The 23,206-nt window shown below is 37.0% G+C and overlaps 1 protein-coding gene across 2 annotated transcripts; it reads left to right on the plus strand.

Annotated features, from left to right (window-relative positions):
* The first annotated feature begins 14,773 nt into the window (after window positions 1-14,773).
* On the plus strand, window positions 14,774-20,138 carry il17ra1a (interleukin 17 receptor A1a). 2 transcript variants are annotated; one of them, XM_060889264.1, is made up of 11 exons: window positions 14,774-15,028; window positions 15,428-15,449; window positions 15,718-15,864; window positions 16,162-16,286; window positions 16,375-16,501; window positions 17,064-17,111; window positions 17,242-17,390; window positions 17,546-17,620; window positions 17,748-17,814; window positions 17,924-18,049; window positions 18,180-20,138. In XM_060889264.1, exons 1-11 carry the CDS (start codon window positions 14,927-14,929, stop codon window positions 19,613-19,615), a joined length of 2,424 nt encoding a protein of 807 aa, XP_060745247.1. In that variant the 5' UTR covers window positions 14,774-14,926; the 3' UTR covers window positions 19,616-20,138. The 2 variants fall into 2 exon arrangements, with proteins under 2 accessions (XP_060745247.1, XP_060745248.1); XM_060889265.1 differs by having other exon boundaries at window positions 17,927-18,049.
* Window positions 20,139-23,206: the final 3,068 nt, after the last annotated feature.

Here is a 23,206-nt window from a genome sequence, read left to right on the forward strand (position 1 = left end):
TAGTTTTTTTTCTCTTGCACGCTCTCCATCCCACTCACGTAGGAAGCTACGGGTAAAAACTGTATCCAATGTAGTAGGGAGGTGTAAAATGCACTAAAAGTGGTCTTGTGGTGTGTGTCTGAGTAAGATAAGTGAGGATGAGTGAGCATTCATGTGTGTGTATTTATTGTTACTTGCCAGATAAAGAGAAACGCATTTATGAAGCAAAGCTCAGATTAGTGTGGTAATAAAGGAGCGATGAAGTTCCGTTCTGCTCCAGATGTGAGCTCAGGCAGAACGGATCTCCAGCTGTGCTGGACAAATGCTGGCTCCTAAACAATCACAGCAAGAATGGTCTACCCTCACACTTTCATGCAAGACTACCTGAGCACAGCATGACATGTTTACGTTAGAGATGAATGAGTGTTATTTCTTCAAACGCAGACTAATATGAGATTAGAACAGGTGTGTGGATGCAACATTGCCCAGTGAGATGACAGATTTACATCACCATACTTTCTTCTTTCAACTCTGCTGGATATACGTTCAGTACAATATGGTGGTCACATACAACAGTTGTCAAGTTTCAATAAGGTTTAAAGGGATATGGTTCCCTCACATATAGACAGGTTTAGATGGTAACTTATAAAAAAACTAATATTTTTTTAGTTTAGTTCTTAAGGTTTTATGCAAATGTCAAAAGTCATGTTACTAGTGTAGTAAGATTAGCCAAAATATATTGTTAGTCTAACATTCTTACTACAATACTGAGATTAACCATAAAATATCGCTAGTGTACATTAGTGCAAAAATCATACGTCTCTAGAGATAGTTGACTAATAACTTGGCTAGCAAAGTGAGATTAGCCTAACAACCCTGCTTGTGAAGTGAGACTAGCCTAAATTCCTGTTACCCCCAATTCAATGATAGTAACTATTTTATTTAGATTTTAATTAGATTAGTGACATATAATTACACTAAAGTACATATCAGATCAATCCCAGGTTGTAACACTGCATAATGTGGAAATGTTCAAGCTGCTTAATACCTATACAAGACAGTATTCTTTGCTTAGTACAGGTTTGCTGTTTTCAGTTGTTGTGTTGTACTTGAATGACCTTGCACAAAAATAGCTATTTGGAACTGTTCCAATTCATTTTCTTAACAAACACATTGAGTGATTTAGGAAGCAGAACTGTTCATGTAGCTGTAGAGTCAATTTTTTTTTTTGATGCAGCCTGAAAGTAAATATACCTATATTTCCACATTGCTTGGTCACAGCAGGTAGCTGAATTACTGGCATAGTGAATCATTTCCACAAATGGACACAGGCACTAATATGTCTCATTAACTGTGTTTGCCAGAGATGCAAATGAAAAATAAATGGACCACTGCTCAGCTGTTAATGAGGACAACTGAGACCATCCATGTAAGACCCAAAAAAGTAGGCCAATACCTGTGAGAGTGTGCGCATGACTGGAAAACAGAAAAAGAGAACAATGTCAGAGCAACAAGCTGAGATTCGGTTACTGTCCCAGCATGCGCTGCCAGTGTGATATCACTTCTGTGCCTCCACCCTGTGAGATCCAGCAACTAAGCTGTATGTAGAACATACAGTAAGAGTAGATTCGTACCAGTGGTGAAGATGTGGGGAATAATGTTTTTTAGGGTGTCATCAAAACCAACATATGGGCCTGATTTTTCACTGCTAATGTTCTGCTAAAAATCCTTATCAGGATAGTTTGATAAATAATTTTCAAACATTGTAGAACTGCTAGTTTCTAAATTCCCAGCAAATGGAAGTGATGATTTATTACAGTAACGTAAAGTGGCTGTTACATACAGTATAATACATATTAGGTTAAACAGTCCAATAAGTATTGGCACCTTATTTTTGTATTAAATAATCACAATTTTCCACTCAAACTGGCAAAACTACTTACATTTTCGCTAACAAATCCATTTCCTATAAAACTTCTCTCTTCCTTTAAAACATGTGTAGCAAGAATACTTGCACTCCTGTGGAATATTTGCAACCAATCTAATTGTACTTACAAAAAAATGGCAGTCAAAATACACTAATATTTGAAAAGAAAGGTTTTTTTTAAATATTTTACATTAAGGACTGGCACAAGATTCAATACATGTGTTCTCCATTGTGTTCTCCGGTGTCAGTATTTAGGGTGACTTGGTGTTGTTTTTCTCTCCTCACCAAGTAGTAATTGAAGGGGTGCCAATAATTCTTAAACTAGTGTTTTACAGGGAAAAAACACTATGACAATGACAATGACTATTTATAAAGCACAATTAATTACAACTTCCGCCGACCAATGTGCTTTCCATTAGGTCATTAAAAACAGAAAAACATACAACAAACAAACAGAAAAATTATAAAATCATACAAATATCCCATCAACCATACACTTTTGAAAATAAAAATGTCTTTAGCCTGGACTTAAAAATATTAAGAGAGGAGGCTTGTCTAATGGACAGTGGCAAGGCGTTCCAGAGCCTGGGGGCAGCAATACAGAAAGCACGATCTCCCCTGCACTTAAGCCTCGACTTTGGGGTAAACAATAGATCCTGGTTGGAAGACCGAAGGGATCTAGTGGGTTGATACTCAGTCAGTAACTCACTGAGATAACGGGGGGCCAAACCATTCAGAGATTTATAAACAAGGAGCAAAATTTTAAAATCCACTCTAAAACAAACAGGCAACCAATGTAGTGAGCATAAAATAGGAGTAATACGCTCCCTCTTTTTTATCCCACACAAGAGTCGAGCCACAGCATTTTGGACAATCTGCAAGTGAGATAAAGCTGTCTGGCTGATCCCAAAATAAAGCAAGTTACAGTAGTCCAGCCTAGATGAAATAAAAACGTGAATTACTTAATATAACTTAAATATTTTGTTAAATGGATACTACCCTTTTTTTGAAAGGGTGCCAATAATTGTCTCCCGAATTTGAAATGGTAAGAAGTTGGTGTGTATTGATTATTCGTATTTGCACATCATTATGGATGAAGGTATGTGCCCTCACTCATGAGAGCATAGAACTGCAAGGGGGGAAAGATCAGAAAAAGTACTTTTACTTTTTTAAGAACAAGTCTGTTTAAGTCTTTGCCATGTTTGATCTGGGTAAAAAATGTCTCTCACTTTGGAGTCGACTGCACCACTGAGTGTGAGACGTGACTACGACATTAATCCTGAGGTTTCCAGTGACTCACTCTGTCAGTAAATAGGAGTAATTACACCACTAGGGATTATGGTTAGGACCTAAAGTCCTGACGTCATCTCATCTACACAGATTAGCCCAGATCTGTGTTGTCTTTTTGCGTTCAAGTCTTGGAAGATGACTCCTTTGAACGTCCGATGTCGTCACACTAATGGATTCCTTTAAGACAGCAGGAAATGGTCAAAGTTTGCGTGTCTGGACTGCTTTAATGTTTCCAACAGGGCTAAAGTACTAATTGTGACTGTTACAGTAACAGTTGGACCGTATCTAAAGCTATCAGGGGGTCCTCCTTTCCTGTATGATATCCTCTAAACGCAGAGCACTGTGTATGTACGTGCCATTCCACTTGAGTAAGACGTATCACATTGCATGTGTTTTTTTTTATAGTACACAGTATACAGAGGAGTCTATGGCATGCCAACATAGCTAAAGTTCCTGATCTTAAATGGTGTTTAACTTTCATTTTACAAACCCAAAAAATATACAAAAAGCATGACTGAGTTTTAATAGCATCGCTGCTATTTCTCCTGAACAAAAAAAAATACAGAGAAGAGACTAGTGATCACACAGACACAGACCACCTACTGCAGCTCTCCTAGGGAGGCAAGTCACCCAGTGTGTTTCAGAGCACCTTAATGAAACAGCAGAACCCGGCACCTGGCACTCTCACTGCCTCACTGACGGGAACCAAGCACAGAGATAGAGCAGATAGCCTACTGCGTCTCAACTGACGCGGAACATACTGGGGAAAAGTGCAGGTATTTACGCTGAGATAAGGCACAGTGGCTCTCGCTTCACTCCGTTTGCTCTCTGCTGCTATGCTCGGAATGTGCAAGGACAAGTAGGGTTAGGAATCTTAGACATCAGGATTAGGGCTGAGGAAAGTTTCCCATCTGTATTGTACTGCTGGAGGGTAGAGGAACAGTCACAGTCTAGTCAGAGGCATGTAGGACATGGCATGGATGAAAGAAGAGAAAAAAAAGTAGAGGTATTAGTCTTGGTCTTTTCACCTTTTATAATGTCTAATTTGAATTTGTGTGCAAAAAAAACAGAACGCAAACATAAAAACTACTAAGTTACACCATAACACCATAACCTTTAATTTGCAAGTGAAATGGAAGGATTGTCCAAACGCAGGGCACCATGCAAAGAAACACAAACACAGAATTACCCGACAGACCCCAAAGCTGTAATGTGTTGGTTGTTAGCCAGACCTTCAGACAGACTGCAAAAGGTCTTGACTCCATAGCAGCTTTTGTTGGCCAAGAACTGCCCAAGAGTGCCACTGACTGACATGGAAGGCAACGAAACACAGTTTGTTTTGTACAGCATCATACTTAGGGGTATGAAGATGTAAAGTCAATTGCCCTAAAAAACAGACCGGAGAGCAACTATAGATCACTCATTTAAGGAAAGCATGCAAATTAATGAGGTTATACTGTGAACTTCACATCATTTGATTTGAAATCCTGTATAATCCATTTAATCAGATAGAGACTTCAAAATTCAAGTGTTTGTGATTTTCTGTACCAAATGCATCAGACATTTAGCAAATGGTTTGTGGGCATGATGTTCAATGTTTACCACTTTATCTAAAAGCGTCACAATAGCAGGTGGAGATGAAGAACTCTGATGAAAGATTTTGCAAGATGTAACTCAAAAGCAAAAATTACCAAGAACATTCAGAATAATCACTGTGGAGTATGTGCATGTTCCTGACCTTTTAGAAACACTTAAAATTTCTGAGAACATTGTGTTTTATGTGGCAAAAATAATCGCTTTGAGCGATGGTGTGGAATCTCTTTAAATCCTGAAGATGACCAGAAAAGGAAAAGAAAGGATTGATTCAATGAGTTGGCCAAAGTGCGAAGAAATTCTTAGATTTATTGCCCTAACCTTATTTCTGCAGTTTTCCTAAACACAGCTTTAGCTAGTGGCCTATTTTTCCAAAATGTTTCTCATAACCTAATTCTTCACTATTATTCTAGTTAGAATTCAGCTAGAGTATCAAGGAAAATAGGAGCAATAATCATACCAGGCCAGGTTATATAAGTGTGCAGGTTTGTGTGTGTGTGTGTGTGTGTGTGTGTGTGTGTGTGTGTGTGTGTGTGTGTGTGTGTGTGTGTGTGTTGAAGCAGGCATGGTGCTCATTGGACTAAAGTGCTGTGCTATCCGATTCTGCCGGTCTTGCCAACTCTCCTCCAGGAGACAAAGTTTACTTTCAGGAGACGTTGTGGGGATCTATTCTTCACAGAGGTAAAAGAAGAAGGGAGGGGGCAAATAACACAGATTACAGCCATCAAGAAAATATTTGACCACCATTCCTGGATACAATGAGTAAGCAAACAACAACGGCGGGCAGACAGGACAGCTCTGCTTGCCCGAAGAGGCCAGTGGATGAACACAGGAGATTGTGATGAGTAATTGTACTTAACATAGATTCAAAACCAATTGATTCAACTAACTATAGAGAACACAATGGCAGTCATGCCAGAATATGGGTGACTTAACCAACCACTTAAGTGCTTCAGCTTACTTTTTTCTTTAAATCTAAAAATCATTTTGGAACTTCCCATGCCAAAAAGCTGTTTGCCTGGCACAGTGACTGTACAGTGAGTCAGTGACATAAACAAGACCATGATCTCTGTTGGAGAGAACTGATTAAAATCTAACGGCACACCCAGAGGCTTTTCCTGGAGGTGCTGTACCTCTCAAAAGGCAGTGCACAGAGTATATAGTATTATTACTTTAAATACGTTTTATGTGAATCTTGGCTCAGGGTTTGTGGAATACATTACCATCAGTTTATTTTTGTCTGGCAAATTGCTAAAAGATTAAAGAACATGAACATGAAAAGTACAACTATAGAAGGCAGAATACAAGGTTCTGTGTTTTGGAATGCACAGTGTCATGATTACTGTGTATAATATAATATGCAATACTAGTATGTGGTTTCGACATAAATGCAAGACGTTTAGAGGGCTTCTCAATGGTTTATTTAAAAAGGAAAATGAGTTGTAGTAGTGTTCTACATTATTATTCTTAGAGAATTATACTAGAATTCTTAGAGAATTTTACTCAGATGAACCAGCCAAAGAGCATATTATTTGCATGTTTGAATTTTGGATAAAATTTGATTCATTCATTCATTCAAATGAAAATGACAGATCTTCTCGGATGGACCGCTATGCCACTCAGAGTGTATTTTTCCCCACAGACAGTGATAGCCAGTGTTCCCAGTACAAGATCTGAATTTACTGTATCTCAGAGCAGGATAAAGTGGATACTGAAAGTGAAAGAATAAATGAATGTCGGATCTTAAAATAATATGGAAATAGCATACATACAGTGCACCAAATAAAGAAACACCATGAGAAAACAATCTAAAGTGACTAAATCACAATTACAAAAACAGCTGCACAGAAGAGATATAGTAGATTAATTAGATTAATAAAATAATAGCAGATCTAAAAATTCAGACAGTTTCAATGCTACATGATACAACAGGCAAAGTTTTAAAGAAGAAAAATTGCATGTCCTTAGATTTACAATGCTGGAATCATGGCAAAGCATTCATTCAGAAATCCTGTCTGTCACATGCCAATCCACGAAGATGCTTAACTGGTGTAAAGTGAACAATAAGGGGGAAAAAAGAACATAGTCTTTGACCATGTCTCCTACTTCCAAACATATGTTTGAAGAAAGCCAAAGGGTTCTTTTAACCCAAAATTCATGCTGGAAAATGTTAAATCAAGTGTGGGTGGGATCCATAATGGGTTAGGCATTCATCTTGTGGAAATAATTGGGTGTAATGATTGCTTTTAGTGGTCCAATATCAGCCAATAATTATCAGCCAATTTTAAAGGACCCTATGGTGCAAACACTTCCCTGGTGATGGTCCCACATACCTTAAACCCTTGTCTTTATACGCTACATCCTGGTAATTTCATTCCAGAGTCACAAAGATGAGGTCAGTTGCATTCTATGGGCTCCACAATCACCATATGCAAAAAAGTCTAACCCTTTATGGAAAGTTGTGGATTTCAAACTGTGAAGATATCTACTTCCTTCATCCCTCAAAGATTTTCATCTTGACTAACAGTCAAATGTTCCACCGCAAACCATTCAGGAGTTATATGACAATATTCCAAAAAGGACTAAAGCTGTTCTGTACCCAAAAGGTATCAACCAACGTTGTTCATATATCTTTGTTATGCTGTCTTATTGGACTACATTCAGGGCTTTGTGTTTAATACAAGAATACTTGTGACTTACATCAAAGCAAACAGTCTAAGTGCACATCTGGCACTGCTGAGGAGTGCTGGATTTCTGCAGAATTCTCCCACCTGCTTGGGTTTAAGTGTTATACTTCACTATCGATATATCTTCACCATGCATATATATGTAAAATCTTTTGTAGTTATCAACCCCTTTATACTACTTAATAAACAACCTCACTGACGATTTGTTTAAAAATTTAAAAAATAAATAAATAAATAAATAAATAAATAAATTGGGGGCACGGTGGCTTAGTGGTTAGCACGTTCGCCTCACACCTCCAGGGTCGGGGTTCGATTCCCGCCTCCACCTTGTGTGTGTGGAGTTTGCATGGTCTCCCCGTGCCTTGGGGGTTTCCTCCGGGTACTCCGGTTTCCTCCCCCGGTCCAAAGACATGCATGGTAGGTTGATTGGCATCTCTGGAAAATTGTCCCTAGTGTGTGATTGCGTGAGTGAATGAGAGTGTGTGTGTGCCCTGCGATGGGTTGGCACTCTGTCCAGGGTGTATCCTGCCTTGATGCCCAATGACGCCTGAGATAGGCACAGGCTCCCCGTGACCCGAGATAGTTCGGATAAGCGGTAGAAAATGAATGAATGAATGAATAAATAAATTGGTATTTTTCGTTATACTACTTACTAAGAGTCTTACAGCTTTCAGTTCCTGGGACTTTCCATCACTAAAACTATCACTAAATCAGGTCCACATTAACATTGTATTGTATGTAGATCTATTGGTTTTGGATTAGACCCATTCAATTCAAGGACAATTTAAAAATAGCAGATCTCCTATGATATCTGTAAGACACCTCACTTTTATGCACCGGGGTAGGGCAATTCTATATATATATTTTTTCATAATAAAGTCATTTCTTTCATTTGTTTTAAAAATCAGGAATGCTGAAATAAAGCAAGGAAACACCTACAGATATTAAACAATTTCTTTGGTTTAAAAAAGACATTTTGAGAAGCAGGTGCTAATTGTGTAAAATGGCACACACAACCCACCAGCACATGCCACCTCACCCACACATACACACACCATTCATTATTTCTCACTCTTCATCAAAAATACCACAAAAACACATTACTCCTTGAAGGAAATTGTTTAAGCCTTTTAAAACAATAAGATCAGTTCATGATCAGGTGTTTAGTCCAGTACAGTCTGATTAAATTAGTGGTTTCTTAATCAATAGCTTAATCAATATACAATTTCTAAAGTTTTCATTAATCCATTTCTTTAATCTAAATTTCTTTACTGTGGCATCTGGACTGTTAGTGATACTATCACCTTGACTACAGGATCAATTCAAGCAAACATTCTTTTCTGATGTCTATCTTCTTATTCCAGGAACAAGACAAAAAAAAGCCAATATATATATATATATTGACTGACACATACTGTTTGAGTCAGATATAAATGTATAATTGACTGACACATACTGTTTGAGTCATAAAGGTTGATAGGATCACAGCACAGCAGTCTTAATCTAAAAGTCCTGCAATAAAAACCCTGTAAATTGGGTGTATCACAAATCGTTCTGCCAAACTGAATATATTATATATAAGGAATTCAGTTCATAGGCAGCTGCGTGCTTTTGGGTGTCTTACTGAGAGAAAAATAAACCACACAGTAGGGCTTTATATATCCATACACATGGGCTCACTTCCAGACTTCGTTCCAAAATGTGTTACATACAGTATGTGCAAGATTTCCTAGTCTATTTGGTCTTTTATCAAGGCACATTTACTCAATATTGCAATGTTCTTCTTTGCTGCTTATCCAAAGCCAACAACACCATTGTTTTAGCGATCAGACATCAGCTGTAGGTGAAATAAAAGGATCACTGATGAGATCTTTGAACAGCCTGTTAAACAATGAAATCAAATTCATTTTTGTATTTTTTTTTTTTAAATTTGAAACATATAGGCCATATAGAGGAAACATGGTGGAAAATTGTGATTAAAAAAAAAAAAGTATTATTAAAACCTGTGCCAGATCAAGTGTGTGGAACAGATGATCTGCTGTGGTGACTCCAAACAGGGAAGAGCTGAGAGGACAACAACATTAGCTGGATGCAGTGATTAGATATGTATATGAATAGAGAATATTACATATATTGGTAAAGTCATGTAGTGCAAATTGTGTGATTGTGCAAATCCAGGTGAATATGTGATTCTTAGACAAAAATTGACTGCATGCCTCAGACATTATAATATACAGTGGTGTGAAAAAGTGTTTGCTCTCTTTCTGATTTTTATTTTTTTTTTTTGCATGTTTGTTACACTTTATTGTTTCAGATCAAACAAATTTAAATAGTCACAGATAACAAGTAAACATACAGATTTTAAATGAAGGTTTTTATTATTAAGGGAAAACAAAATCCAAACCTACATGGCCCTGTGTGAAAAAGTGCCAGTTGTCCCACCCTTAGCAGCAAGAACTGCAATCAAGCACTTGCGATAACTTGCAATGAGTCTGTTACAGCGCTGTGGAGGTTCACTCATCTTTGCAGAATTGTTGTAATTCAGCCACATTGAAGGGTTTTTGAACATGAACCGCCTTTTAAGGTCATGCCAAGCATCTCAATAGGGTTCAGGTCAGGACTAGGCCTCAGTCTTCGTTTTGGTTTTTTTCGGCCATTCAGAGGTGGACTTGCTGGTGTGTTCTGGATCATTGTCCTGCTGCAAAACCCAAGTTCGCTTCAGCTTGAGCTCACTAACAAATGGCCACACATTGCCCTTCAGGATTTTTTTGGTAGACAGCAGAATTCATGGTTCCATTTATCACAGTCTTCCAGGCCCTGAAGCAGCAAAACAGCCCCAGACCATCACACCACCACCACCACCATATTTTACTGTTGCTATGATGTTCTTTTTCTGAAATGCAGTGTTACTTTTACGCCACATGTAATGGGACACACACCTTCCAAAATGTTCAGTCACACACCTTTAGTCTACAGAGTATTTTCCCAAAAGTCTTGGGGATCATCAAGATGTTGTCTGGCAAATCTGAGACAAGCCTTTATGTTCTTTTTGCTCAGCAGCAGTTTTTGTCTTGGAACTCATTGGAACTTGGAACATTTTTGCCCAGTTGCTTTCTTATGGTGGAGTCATGTACACTGACCTTAACTAAGTTGGGTCTTTTGTGACATATTTGTGACACTTTTACACACAGGGCCATGTGGGTTTGGATTTTGTTTTCCCTTAATAATAAAAACCTTCATTTAAAAACTGCATGTTGTGTTTATTTGTGTAATCTTTGACTAATATTTAAATTTGTTTGATGATTTGCAGCATTAAAGTGTGACAAACGTGCAAAAAAAAAAAAAAATCAAGAAGGGGCAAACACTTTTTCACCCCACTCTGTATATTTACATTGAAAACGAAAGTATGACAGATAAAATGATCATGACTAACTTCATTTCATTAAATGATTAACTAATTTCATTAAATGCTTTTTTTGTACTCGTGGTCTCAGTGGATCTGGAGTAGGGTTGCAAAATTCCGGGAATTTTCAAGGCTGGAAACTTTCCATGGGAATTAACGGGAATATATGGGAATTAACGGGAATATATGGAAATAAACTGGGAATTTAAAAAAAAATGCAGAGTTGCCTATAACAAGGAACTTAAATGTAGTTTAAAAATCTTAACAGCATAATTTTGTTTAAAACAACAAGATTTAATGCAGTTTAAGTTTGTAGCCTGCATTCCTCGGTCACTTGCACACAGCACACTGCTTACTGGAGGGCCAATGAGGCCAAACCGCCAGCATGTACTTGCATTCTTCCATAACATGCACAGTACCACAAACAGGGTAATTTAACTAGTTGCTTATTAGCATGAATATTAATAGAATATTGGCTATTTATTAGTACTTATTAGTACTTATCAAGCACATATTAATGCCTTATTATTCTGCATGACCTTATTCTACATTCTTAATTGTACCCAATACCTAAACTTAATAACTACCTTACTAACTCTTAATAAGCAGTGAATTAGGAGTGTTACTACATGCACAGATAATTTGATGACCCTCCCCCACACACTCACTCCCCCCGAAATAAGAAAATCCTCTATAAAATGTTTATTACAATTATTAAGTTTATTATGTTTATTACACGCATAATAATGTTTATTATGCTTTTGTGTTACTCAATGAAATAATCAATTAAAGTTCTAATTACAATTAAATCAGTCAAGACATCATTTTTAAAATTTGTATTACCTTGCATGCATGTCTGCTTATGACCAAACAAAATGTTTATTTATGTTTGTATAATATAGTTTATATAAATTTCCAATTAATTCCCATAAATTCCCATAAATTCCCGTAAATTTCCGTAAAGTTTCCAATTTTGAATATTTCCAAAATTCCCCAGATTAAGTTTCCGTGGAAAGTTTCCGGAAATTTACCGGAAATTTACCTGGAACTTTCCGCCCCTTTGCAACCCTAATCTGGAGCCTATACAGGGAACATTGGGTGTCAGGTGGGAATACACACAGGTGGGACAATTGCACAGACAATTGCACAGAATACACACAGGTGGGACAATTGCACAGAGCCACAAACATTCCACACTTGCTTACATCAGGGGGCAATTTAGAGTTACTAATCCATCTACTAGCCGGATTTTGGAGGTGTGAGGAAACCACAGAACCCAGAGGAAATCCACACAGACACAGTGAGAACATGCATAAAAACTCCACACAGACAATAACATAGGCTAAGGCTCGAGCTCTGGAGCTGTGAGGCAGCAATTCTGCATGCTGTGCAAGCACATCAGCTAGGCATCTTGTTTGTTATAAGGCTAATATTTAACTGACAACCTGGTTTGACTTAGTTAATGCTGATGTTTTAACACTGAAAAGTCTCATAAGTCTTAAGTAAAGAACACTAGAACATGGAGCCATTTCAGCTGGATTTGACACATCTGAAATCTTTGATTTTATCATTAAAACTATCTTTCCACACCCTGCCTGAATAGACTGAACAATACACTTTAAAGAGAGGATGCAACATTCAGATCCCTCGCTCAAAATCCCTCTATTGTGTAATGTATAAAAACATGAGAATGAACACCTGTGCTAGGTGTGGGTAGCCCTGATCCTATTCACATGGCTAATCTCAGGGTTTTGATATCAGGCTTGTGTGGTATTTTTCCCTCATAGCCTTTGGTTTGATCACAGTGTGCTGAACATAAGTAACCCATGACTATTACTGTTCTCACACATGGCTGAGTGCTCTGTAATGTTTCAGTTCACTGGTGCTTCTCTCATAATCTTTGTGCAGATGTACAGAGAGTGAAACAGCTCTGCTGTCAAGTACATAAGCACATTGTATATAAAATATGCCATTAATATTGCGCATGACTGGTGAAGGAAATATGATTTGATGATGGTTTTAAATCTCTGATCTAGCTACAATCCCGTAGACTGACAACAAGAAGCCCCAGGGTGAATGGACAAGCCTCTGCTTGGGCAAATTGGGCTTGAATTACAATGTTGTCATTTTTGGGAAGTAAAAATACACATTTACATCAAATCCTTCATGGTTTCATTCAAACACAAGTAATATGTGATGGTTGGTTGTTTTGTTCTGATTATAACCATGAAAAGTAGGTGTTTTGTCTCCTATGCATATAATACCGGCCGGGGACTTGCCATTGCTGGGGACTTGCAAAAAAGGGAACAATTCTCAACACTCAAACACATGCGATGTAAAAAGAAAATAGCACAGCTAAAGCACTATCACATTGCACTCTTTAGCCAGAGATTTAAAAAGAGCTAAATCCCACTAAACCACTATCAGTAGGTAGGCAAACAACATTATATGTAATTTAAGAGACAGGTAATGAAAGCGGTTTGTATTTTAATTACATAACAATTGATCGATGTAATTACATATCCTAGAATTTTTATTAATTATTAATATCAAAATGTGGGTGCCATTTCAAAGCACAAACATACAAAACATTTACAAAACATGCTCTATTACACTCCACTTCACATCTACACATACTGTAAGAACAGTCACTCATCACTTCACCCCGATGTTACACACACTGTTGCTGCTTGCACTGTTCACACATTCTGTACCGTATATTGTGTATTGTACAAACAGTCATCATATGTGATGCACACTACTGTTATTTGCACTACTACGCACTCTCACACTTATACCATGCCTGTCACATACTCTGTATATTGTGGCCTTTATTTAATCTGCATAGCATCATCTGTAGTGTCATTATTTATGTCTGTACTTTTGAGGGTCACCGACATCTGGTACCAAATCCCTTGTGTGTAAAAACTTACTTGTTTGTAAAAAAAACCCAAAAAACTGTATTTTTATTCTGATACATTTCATAATAAAGACACTATAACAATAAAACATGCTTTCTTCAGAACAAAGCAAAGAAAATATGTATTTAAATGTTTATTTAAGCTCTCAGGCAACAGTCCATCATTTTACAAGGTTTCTTTGCAGACAGGTTGCTTAAATTAGTAAAAAGGGTTGAAATTAACAGGGTTTTAAAGCAAATAATTAGCAAAATGTTGCTAACTAACATCCATGCTAACTACCTGAGGATTTTGAGATTATGATGTTCTAAAGATTTATTCCAAATGTATTTGTAATGACATATAAACACTCCTTTTGAAGTGAAGTATTTAATAAAACAAATTATGTATGGTGATTTAAAACTAGAAGCTATGCTATCAAGGCTAACGCGCGCAGAAGAAGAGAACAAATGCTGCCCTCTTGTGGACGGTTTAAAAAACGCCTCCATAAGGTGTGCAGAAAAAAAATAGCAGCGACTACCGGCCGTATCCTAAATCCTCTCCGTTTTAAAACTAAGTGCACTCAGTAGTGTTCTTTTTAGTGCCCCTTTATAGGGAGCATGGACGGATTTAGGATCAATCCAATTGTAAACTCATGAGTAATTCCAAAACAATTGAATTAATACACGGACTAAGACTTTATTTATTATTATTTATTTATTTTTATTCCTAAATGTGTTTCTTTTTAATAACTTATATACTAGACTCTCACATTAGAGAAAGTTATAAGGGCAGGTAAAAACAGCCTACTTCCGTTGTCAGCTCTTCTTAGAAAACGTAGGCAGGTCTTTCCAGTAAAGGCAGGTGTGTGTGTTTGTGTGTGTGTGTGTGTGTGTGTGTGTGTGTGTGTGTGTGTGTGTGTGTGTGTGTGTGTGTGTGTGTGTGTGTGTGTGTGTGTGTGTGTGTGTGTGTGTGTGTGTGTGTGTGTGCACATTTCCATAAAGTCCAGGAAGTTTGTCTCACTTACTTTCACACCGCAGCTTTGTTCAGCTTGACTATAATAATAATAATAAAAAAAGAGTCTGAGAACTAATGTTAAAAACAGTCTGAAATTATAACTCAAGGTTTATTGTTGTAGCATGAGAGCACCATGGCTCTGAAGTGTTTATCAGCTGTTTTATTTTTCTTCTGTACATCTGAAGTTTCTGGTCTTGGCATCACAAACAGATCCTCTCTGACCTGCGACCAAATGGTGAGTAGGTAGATCATTAAAAAAAATTATAAAATAATCATAATAATAATAATAATCTATTAGAATTAATCTATCTGTTAAAATGATTAAGGGAATCTTCTTAAGCTTGAAGATGACAGGTCTTTAGTTTTGTGTGTTTGTTTGTTTGTTTCTTTCTTTCTTTCTTTTAGACTTAATACAAAGACAATGGTATTTATGTGGCCAGGTTTAGATTCTGTATTTAAGCTTGATCTACATCTGTCTGACATCGAATAGGGCTTTTTTTTAATCATGAGAAGTAGTAAAGCACTTTAAAAGACCTAAACTTGGCAGGTTTCCTGAACTACTTTAGTCATATTTGATCATGCTGTTGATTATATTTCCATAAATGATTGTGTCCTTTTGTTCTTTTCTTTAAAGGTGCCATGTGAAATTAATATAAGTGAGTGTTTTCTGTACGCATGCCCGCACGGGCACACACACACACGATTATCCTTCTGATGACATTTTAAAATAACTTATTTTGTCTTTTATTATTATTGTTGTTGTTGTTGTTATTGTTTTTGTTAATTATTATTAATTAAATATCAGAATATCCCTACACATATCCCTAAACTGTCAATAATAAATTCATTAAAACTAACAATCCCTTACAGCATTTTACCTTTTGAGCTCAAAATCTGAGTTTATTTATTTATCCATTTCCACAGATCACTGTGTATATAAAGAATGGCTGAAACCACAGACTTTCACTCCAACCAGTCCAGTAGATCTAAAGGTTCATGTAGACGTCACGACGGATGAGAGGGGATACTTGGTGCCTGTAATTGTGGCAGAATGGAAAGCAAGGGATGATGGTTAGTATGTGAACTCAATGCTGTTTTGATGTAGGAAATAGGGGTGTTCGATATTGTGTTCCAGCTGAATTATATGGATTTTCTTTAGCACTAAGCCTTTGTTGAAGAGAAATATTTTATGTCCAAATTATATAAACATATCCTGCTGATTATAGACAAAAGAATTTTCTAGAAAGAATCTGATTGCCATTAAATGTTTTGAAAAATGTGTTAAAAAGAAAGAAGGAAAAAAAGGTGGTCCATGAAAATGGATTTTGAATTAGAACTATTCATGTGTAAAGGAGCCGTTTCTTTCAGGGAGCATTATACATTTGACTGGAACAGAGTTTCAAGTGACAAAGCAGGGCAACGGTGAGCACATCTGTGTTCATTACATTTTTCTTAAGAAGATTACTACAATGAGAAATGAATTTGATGAACAGGTGAGACAACACAGAACAACACTTTATACCTTAACCTGTTTCTCTAATTATTATTATTATATTTGTAACGCGGTATTTTGCCTTGCAGTGGTCTTTTACTTTGGACAAAGTGATTGTCGATCCAGATGAGACTTATTTGGTATCTGTCTCCAACCTTCCCAAGCCCAACATCGCACACACCAGTTACAACATTAACAAAACTATCAAAGTCTCAGGTAAGTTAATGCAAGTTAATCTTTAAAAGTTTAACCAAGAGGCGGATCATCGCTTGTCTCTGAAACATTTGTATTCTTGTATTTTCCTTCACAGCATGGTACAGACTTCTTTTTCTAAGTCACATGAAAATGAAAAAGAAACTATTTAATGATGCATTTGAATTTCCATCATTTTTATTATTCATTATCTTAGTCATAGTTATCGTTATCTTTATTATCTGAACAGCAATGAACAAATCATGACAAAACTATGATTTATTCTACCACTGATAAAACAACATTGGGAGAGTTCGAAGACACTGGTGTTTGCCACAAACTCACCAAAAATCACTTCAGTCTTAAACTTCAGGAAATCATTTTGTGTCTCTTAGACTTGGCAAAAGAAAGTACTTTGCTAGCATGTCCATATTTTAACTATTGCCACAGAATTTACTGACAAGAAATATCTAACATGCATTTTTTTGTATATTTTGTTACATCCTCCAAAATGTGCACTTGCTAAAAGCCTTATATAATTTTGTATTTATTTACGAACGCTGTCAAAAGATTTAAACTTTTACAGGTTGTAAAAGTCCTGCTATGCAGAAGACTCAGATCTGCATCGAAAGGGGTGAGTGAACATCTGTCTTTATTTGCCTTGGGAAAACAAAAACTAGCAAACATGTGAACCTTTATTTTTTATCCTGCTTGTAGATAACTTTCATAACATTGTTCTATGAATGGATTTCCTTGTGTAATAGGAGACAACTGGAATCCCAACATCTCCATGGTGAGATCAGGGCCTCAGGACAGGACACTTTTTATTGCTTTTGACACTGATGAGCATTCTGAAACTTATAAAGTCCATGTGAAGTGCAAACAACACAAAGAAACCCAAAATCTCAGTAAGGTAAGGAATTCATCTGGACATATTTTTCAAGTATTGTTCTTTTTATGAACTAGGAATGATTTTGAATGTGGAAAGATATAAAGTGAAGCACATCTTACACTCATTTATACAAACCTAATTTTAATGTGAATTTACAATGTATATTTTATGCACAGGAAAACATGTCCTCCCTAAATGTCACATTTGACCTAGAAGCTTGGCCACACACATGCTGCAGTTTCACTGTGGAGGTATTTTTCCAATAGTTTTCCAACGCAACATATAAACTGTATACCTCCGATTATTATATACAGATTCATAATTTATCCGAAGTGTTAGTATACATATTATACATAATATAAATGTTTCTTCATGTAGATCCAGCCATTCTTTAAGTGTGGAAATGACTGCTTACGGAAGAAAAGAAGTTTTAATATATGCCCAGGTACGAACTTAATACAGTCATCCAGTTTTCTTTTTTCTTATCTTTTGTCATTGTCAGAATAAGAAGTTGACTGTTCCTGGCTATAATGGTTGTGTTCATTTTTGTTAAGCAGACCCACCTAAGGCAGCAAACAGTGCAGATGGTTTGTGGAAGGTTTTTACTGGGTTGTTTGTCGTATTCTGTGGTCTTTGTGCCATTTGTGCCATTTGTTTGCGCTACAGAAAGCAGCAGAAGGGTAAGTAACACAAGATTATTTTATTTTCAATAACTCCCGGAAGCTTTTCAGAAATCTGCTTATTATAAACTACTTATTTATAGAAAAAAAAAATCCCTGACAGACACGTCTTACTTTATTTGTATTACAGGTCCAGCAATACCCCTGCATGGGCACCCTACTCCAGATAATCTACCAGATGCTGAGCATTCCGTGTTAATCATCTACTCAAGAGATCACCCAAAATACACTGATATAGTGCTGAAGCTCTGTGCCTTCTTGAGGGCCAAGTGCGGCACAGAGGTTTACTTGGACCTCCTGGACACGGCCTCTATAGGAGCCATGGGCCGCCTGCAATGGATGGAATTACAGATGCGTCGTATAGAGCAATCTTCTGCCAAAGTGCTGGTCCTCTGCTCACGAGGAGTGCAGGCCAAGTGGGGAGCCATGTGTGGCGGACCTCAAGTCCTCTTACATGAGGATGTTTGCTCGCCAATGGGGGACATGCTGACACTCGCCCTGCAACTTATCACACCCGACATGCAGCGGCCAGCCTCTTATGGCAAGTACCTGGTGGCGTATTTTGAGGATATATGTGGCGAACGTGATGTGCCCTCCATGTTTGACTTGGCGGTTAAATACAAACTAATGAAGCACTTTGAAGAGCTATTCTTTCGGATCCTGGATCTGGAAAAATATCAGAAGGGGAAGGTGAACGCAATCAAGGGCATTGGCATTGATGACTATATCAACTGCCCATCAGGCAAAGCTTTGAGAGACGCCATTGAAACCTTCCAGGCTTACCAGCTGGAGAATCCAGACTGGTTTGAAAAGGAGTGCTTAGACAGTGAAGATGAGGTTCCGGGAACTGAGATAAGCCCTTTTCTTAACGAGTGTCCCCCACAGGTTCTTAAGTGTGATCCTGTGCTCAACTTTGGACCCTCTGTATGTGAGTGTAAGGTGGAGGTACACTGTGCGGACCAGACCCATAGTGTCTGGTCCACTGAAATACCACATCTTAACCTAGACTATGAGGAACCATTTGTTCAAGATGTCCAACCAGCATGCCAGGTATATTCCCTCCATCCAGCTGTGGAAACCCCACTTGGTATCCACCAAGCTGGAGTGTGCCATGCAAATTCAGAGAACCATCCCTGCCTTTTAATTGAACCTGCACTACAGGAGCCTTTACCATCGAGTAGGAACGAGGTATTTGTGAACAAGGGGCCATTTCTTGAGGACTCTTCTGCCACTGATAAAGAGGATGCCCTTAAGAAACTACTGAACCTCCAGGTCTCCCTGGTATCTGTTGATATTACAGCTCCTCCACCCTCGGTGGATGATCAGTTCCAGACATCTTGGGATGTGCACTCATCACAGCCAGTGGAAGTGGATGAGAGTCAGGTGGAAGATGCCTCAGGAAGGAGACAATCTAGATGGTCAGATCAAGGCTATAGCTCAAGAGACTCTATGGTAAGGGAGGAGCCTCCTCCATCTTCTCTTGTTGCACTGGCTAAATTGCAGGAAGCCCTATACCTAAACAGTCCAATCTCATCCGGATTCTGCACAGAGACAATGGAGAGTTGATATTAATATGATAGGCAAAGAGATTTCCAGTACACTCTACATACCAAACAAAAATCTCCTCAGGTTGTCAAAAAAAAACCAATGAAAAGCCACATACTCTGCAAGTGTTTTTATTGTATTCTTATGTATATAACAAGTGACAATTAACCTGTGAACTGCTTGATAATGCAAAAAATCGTGTAACATTTTTGACGACATTATTAACAGACATGTGGACAACTGTCTATTTCTTTCCATTTAAACAGGTTCTACATTTAATATTGCACATAACCTTTTTGGTTAAAATGGGTTTTCATTACAGGCAATCTACAAGCTGTAATTTACAATATACCTTTGCATGCATTGCACTATAAGCAACTTTTCATGTAAAAACATACATATCACGAAGATGATTTGTTTCTCGGTCTTCTCGCAGGTAGATTTGTATAATCAGATTATTGGATCTCCGTCAGATGGGGCATTAAATGTAATACTATAATAGTACATTATTAATAGCTGTAAATTAAAAACTGCATTCTTTGGTTGTCTTCGTTGTGTGCTTTTTTTTTACTGGAATTTACTGTAAACATATCAAACTAAATCGTGGTTCTGTTCCCTTATTCCAGGTTTTAAAGATTTGCTAATAAAGTTCTGCCATTTTGTTTTCCGACAAGGTAATGTCAGGATTTTATAGTGCAAAAAAAGACCCATAAAGACTCTTGTGAAAGGGACGTGTGAGAGTAGAACATTTGAAGGCATATGTAAAAGTAGAAGTCGGCATAAACAGTTTACATGCGTATTATTTTGCTGCCATACACATATCCAAACATGGAATACATTTGTATTATAAACATATTCACACTGCACGGTGAGGCACAGAAATACCATTTTTGATAATGCACTTTCGGCCTGCATATTTAACGTTCCTTTAAGGTTTTTACGCTCCTACAGTAAGGTTTCTCACCATTTGTGTTTACCAACTAATACACTTCCTTATTGAAATGCTTGCTATCTAATTTCTAATTAAACCTGTAGACTAGTCTAGCAGGTTTGTAAAGCAGTGCATTTGAGTAGGATGGAAAGAGTTTGAAAACACGGGGTTTTCCATTTCTTTCATCAGACCTACTGATATTTCCTGTCTCTGACCTATTATGGTACATCTTGAACTGAATATTTTGAACTATGTTGTCAGCATGTTGTTGTGCTGAGAGGTAGCCTAGCGCTGTGTGGAGACTAATGAGACACAGCTTCCGCTCCGAGGCTGATCTTTAGAGTATATGAGGTCTAAACATTTCCTCACTTTGTGAATACAGTACCATCTTAAGTATGTGGTTATGACCAAAGGTATTAGCGATCATTCCAAAGCTCATGCTGTACACAATTAATGTGGTATTTCTTTCACAACTGCTGGCCATAACATATGGACATTTTAAACAAAAAGAATACATCATTTTCACTTGATATATAACAGTTTTCACCTTTTTGACAAGTGCATGTAAATACATCCACAATGTGTCTGACTGCTTGACGACTGGGAGACAATATTTACTTCACATTACTTTAGATTGATGTCTATTACATGGTATATATTTTTAGAATATAACAACTAATTGCATTGCACGTATTACCGACACTTTTAATTAAGCACCAGCAAGTTTAAATGTGTGCTATGTTTTGACACTGATAACAGACTTAATGACTAAATTCATAGCTTAGAGTAATTTTTAAGCCATGTGATCTTATTATAGACTCCTGCCATGGATCAGAGAAAGGTGCTCAACCTATCTTTTAACCGAATATACACATGGTTTTAGTTTTTAATTCCATCCAAAGATACACTGCTACTAACAAATCTGATCAGCTGCCAAAATACAGATTAAGCAGGTCATCTTTGCCAGCTGTTCAGTTATTTTCTACATTCTTTCTTACACAATTAAATTGATCAAATGTTTACAATACCCTGTCTATGAAGAAGCATTAATAGAGGTAATTGGGAAACTGTTTGATTTCTACTCTTAACATTAGGCAAAGATTTTGACCAACTTGGCCTGTGTTTTGAGCATCATATTAGGTCTCTAAAAGTTTTAATTTCAGTCTATACTTTTACTAATCTGCAATTTTGCACTGGTAAAAACAGGACTTCCTCTAAACTGACTAAAGTTAAGGCAAGACACTACAGGTAGAAATAACCATTTTGGCCACAGAAAACAATTTTCAAATTTTTGGGCTAAAATCTAAACACAACATTCTCTTAATATGTATTAATTGTTTGTTTAATTCACAGTTTTTTATCTACACATGGCCATGTTACCTCAAACCTGATCATGTGACTGATTAAGGCCTTATAAACCCTATAGGCCACAATGACTACAGCAAACCATTTTTTTCTGCATATACAACCAAAAATCTCAGCTAATAAATGAACTGCATTCATTGAAGTTCTTTCCTATCTCAAATTAGAAAGAAAGAAGAATTTCCCAAAATGCTAATTATTGTCGGATTTATGTTAGAATTTATACTGGTGCTATCAAAAAAAAAAAAGCTATTTTATTCAAGAAGTGTACTGTTTTCTCTTGATTAAAACTTAGTAAAAAAGTGTTTCCACAGTGAAATTTTTACTGTACAACTGCAATCAGTATTCGGCATAGAAACATCACGCATATTTTATTCTATAAGAATTCTGTAAGAATACCTTGCAAAGAATTGTTGCTGTAGTGTTTTGTCTTAACTCTCATGAAAAACAGAGGAAGTTCATGTTTTAACATACAGAAAGATAGAGCTACACGTGTTTAACTCAGTATTTACTACCCTGTCAGAAGTGTTGTGCCAGTAATAGGTGCATTTTATGCTTTTTAAATTAAGCACACGTGTGACATTCCGTTATTGATATTCATAAATTCTCAACAGTTTCATTAAAGTGCCTCACAATACAAGTGCAAACCAAAGACACCACGAATCACGGATCACTAATGACCATCGGGATCATGAACACACACGAGTGAGGGTTTACAATCACTGAAGTCATAGGAAGAGGAGAATATAGCTTCCTATTGGACTTGGCTAAAGACATGACGTTAGCTTAATATTAGATGTTTCATATCCACAGCAAAAAGTCAGTGACACCAACTTCACCAAGTTCTATATAATGACTAAAAAGTTGAAGAAATTAAAAAGGCTTTACTTAATCTTTACTTAATAAGACTTTAGTTTGAATTCAATTTCAGTTCATTTCAACTTTTCAATATAGTGCGGCATACAATGTTAAAACCATATAGAATGCAACTAGGTGACAACAATGCACATATTGGACTTAATACAATATTTAGTTCATAATAGCTTTGCGTAAGCAACCAATATTTAAATTTTGATTTTCTCCTTTCTATACCAGTTTAGAAATATATTCCAGACTGTAAAGCCTCAAATCCAAATACCTGGCTCAAATGATTACTCAGACTAGTCCTACTCTGTGTGATCTGATGTTTCTACCTAGTTCCTATTATAATTTGATGCACAAAGATGAAAAAAGCTTGTTTACATGGTTAATCGTGGTGTCACCCTATTCTTTTGTATATACAACCTGTCCATAAATGCGTACAGAGGGAATACGAAGAA

The sequence above is a fragment of the Tachysurus vachellii genome, chromosome 16 (assembly GCF_030014155.1).
Source record: "Tachysurus vachellii isolate PV-2020 chromosome 16, HZAU_Pvac_v1, whole genome shotgun sequence".
Classification (NCBI taxonomy): domain Eukaryota; kingdom Metazoa; phylum Chordata; class Actinopteri; order Siluriformes; family Bagridae; genus Tachysurus; species Tachysurus vachellii.

Bases quoted from the DNA above. Each gene is read 5' to 3' on its own strand.
- il17ra1a (XM_060889264.1), top strand. From the start codon at position 14,927: ATGGCTCTGAAGTGTTTATCAGCTGTTTTATTTTTCTTCTGTACATCT. The intron at 15,029-15,427 runs GTGAGTAGGTAG...TTTTCTTTAAAG, and splicing joins CTCTGACCTGCGACCAAATG to GTGCCATGTGAAATTAATAT. The intron at 17,621-17,747 runs GTATTTTTCCAA...TTCTTCATGTAG, and splicing joins GCTGCAGTTTCACTGTGGAG to ATCCAGCCATTCTTTAAGTG.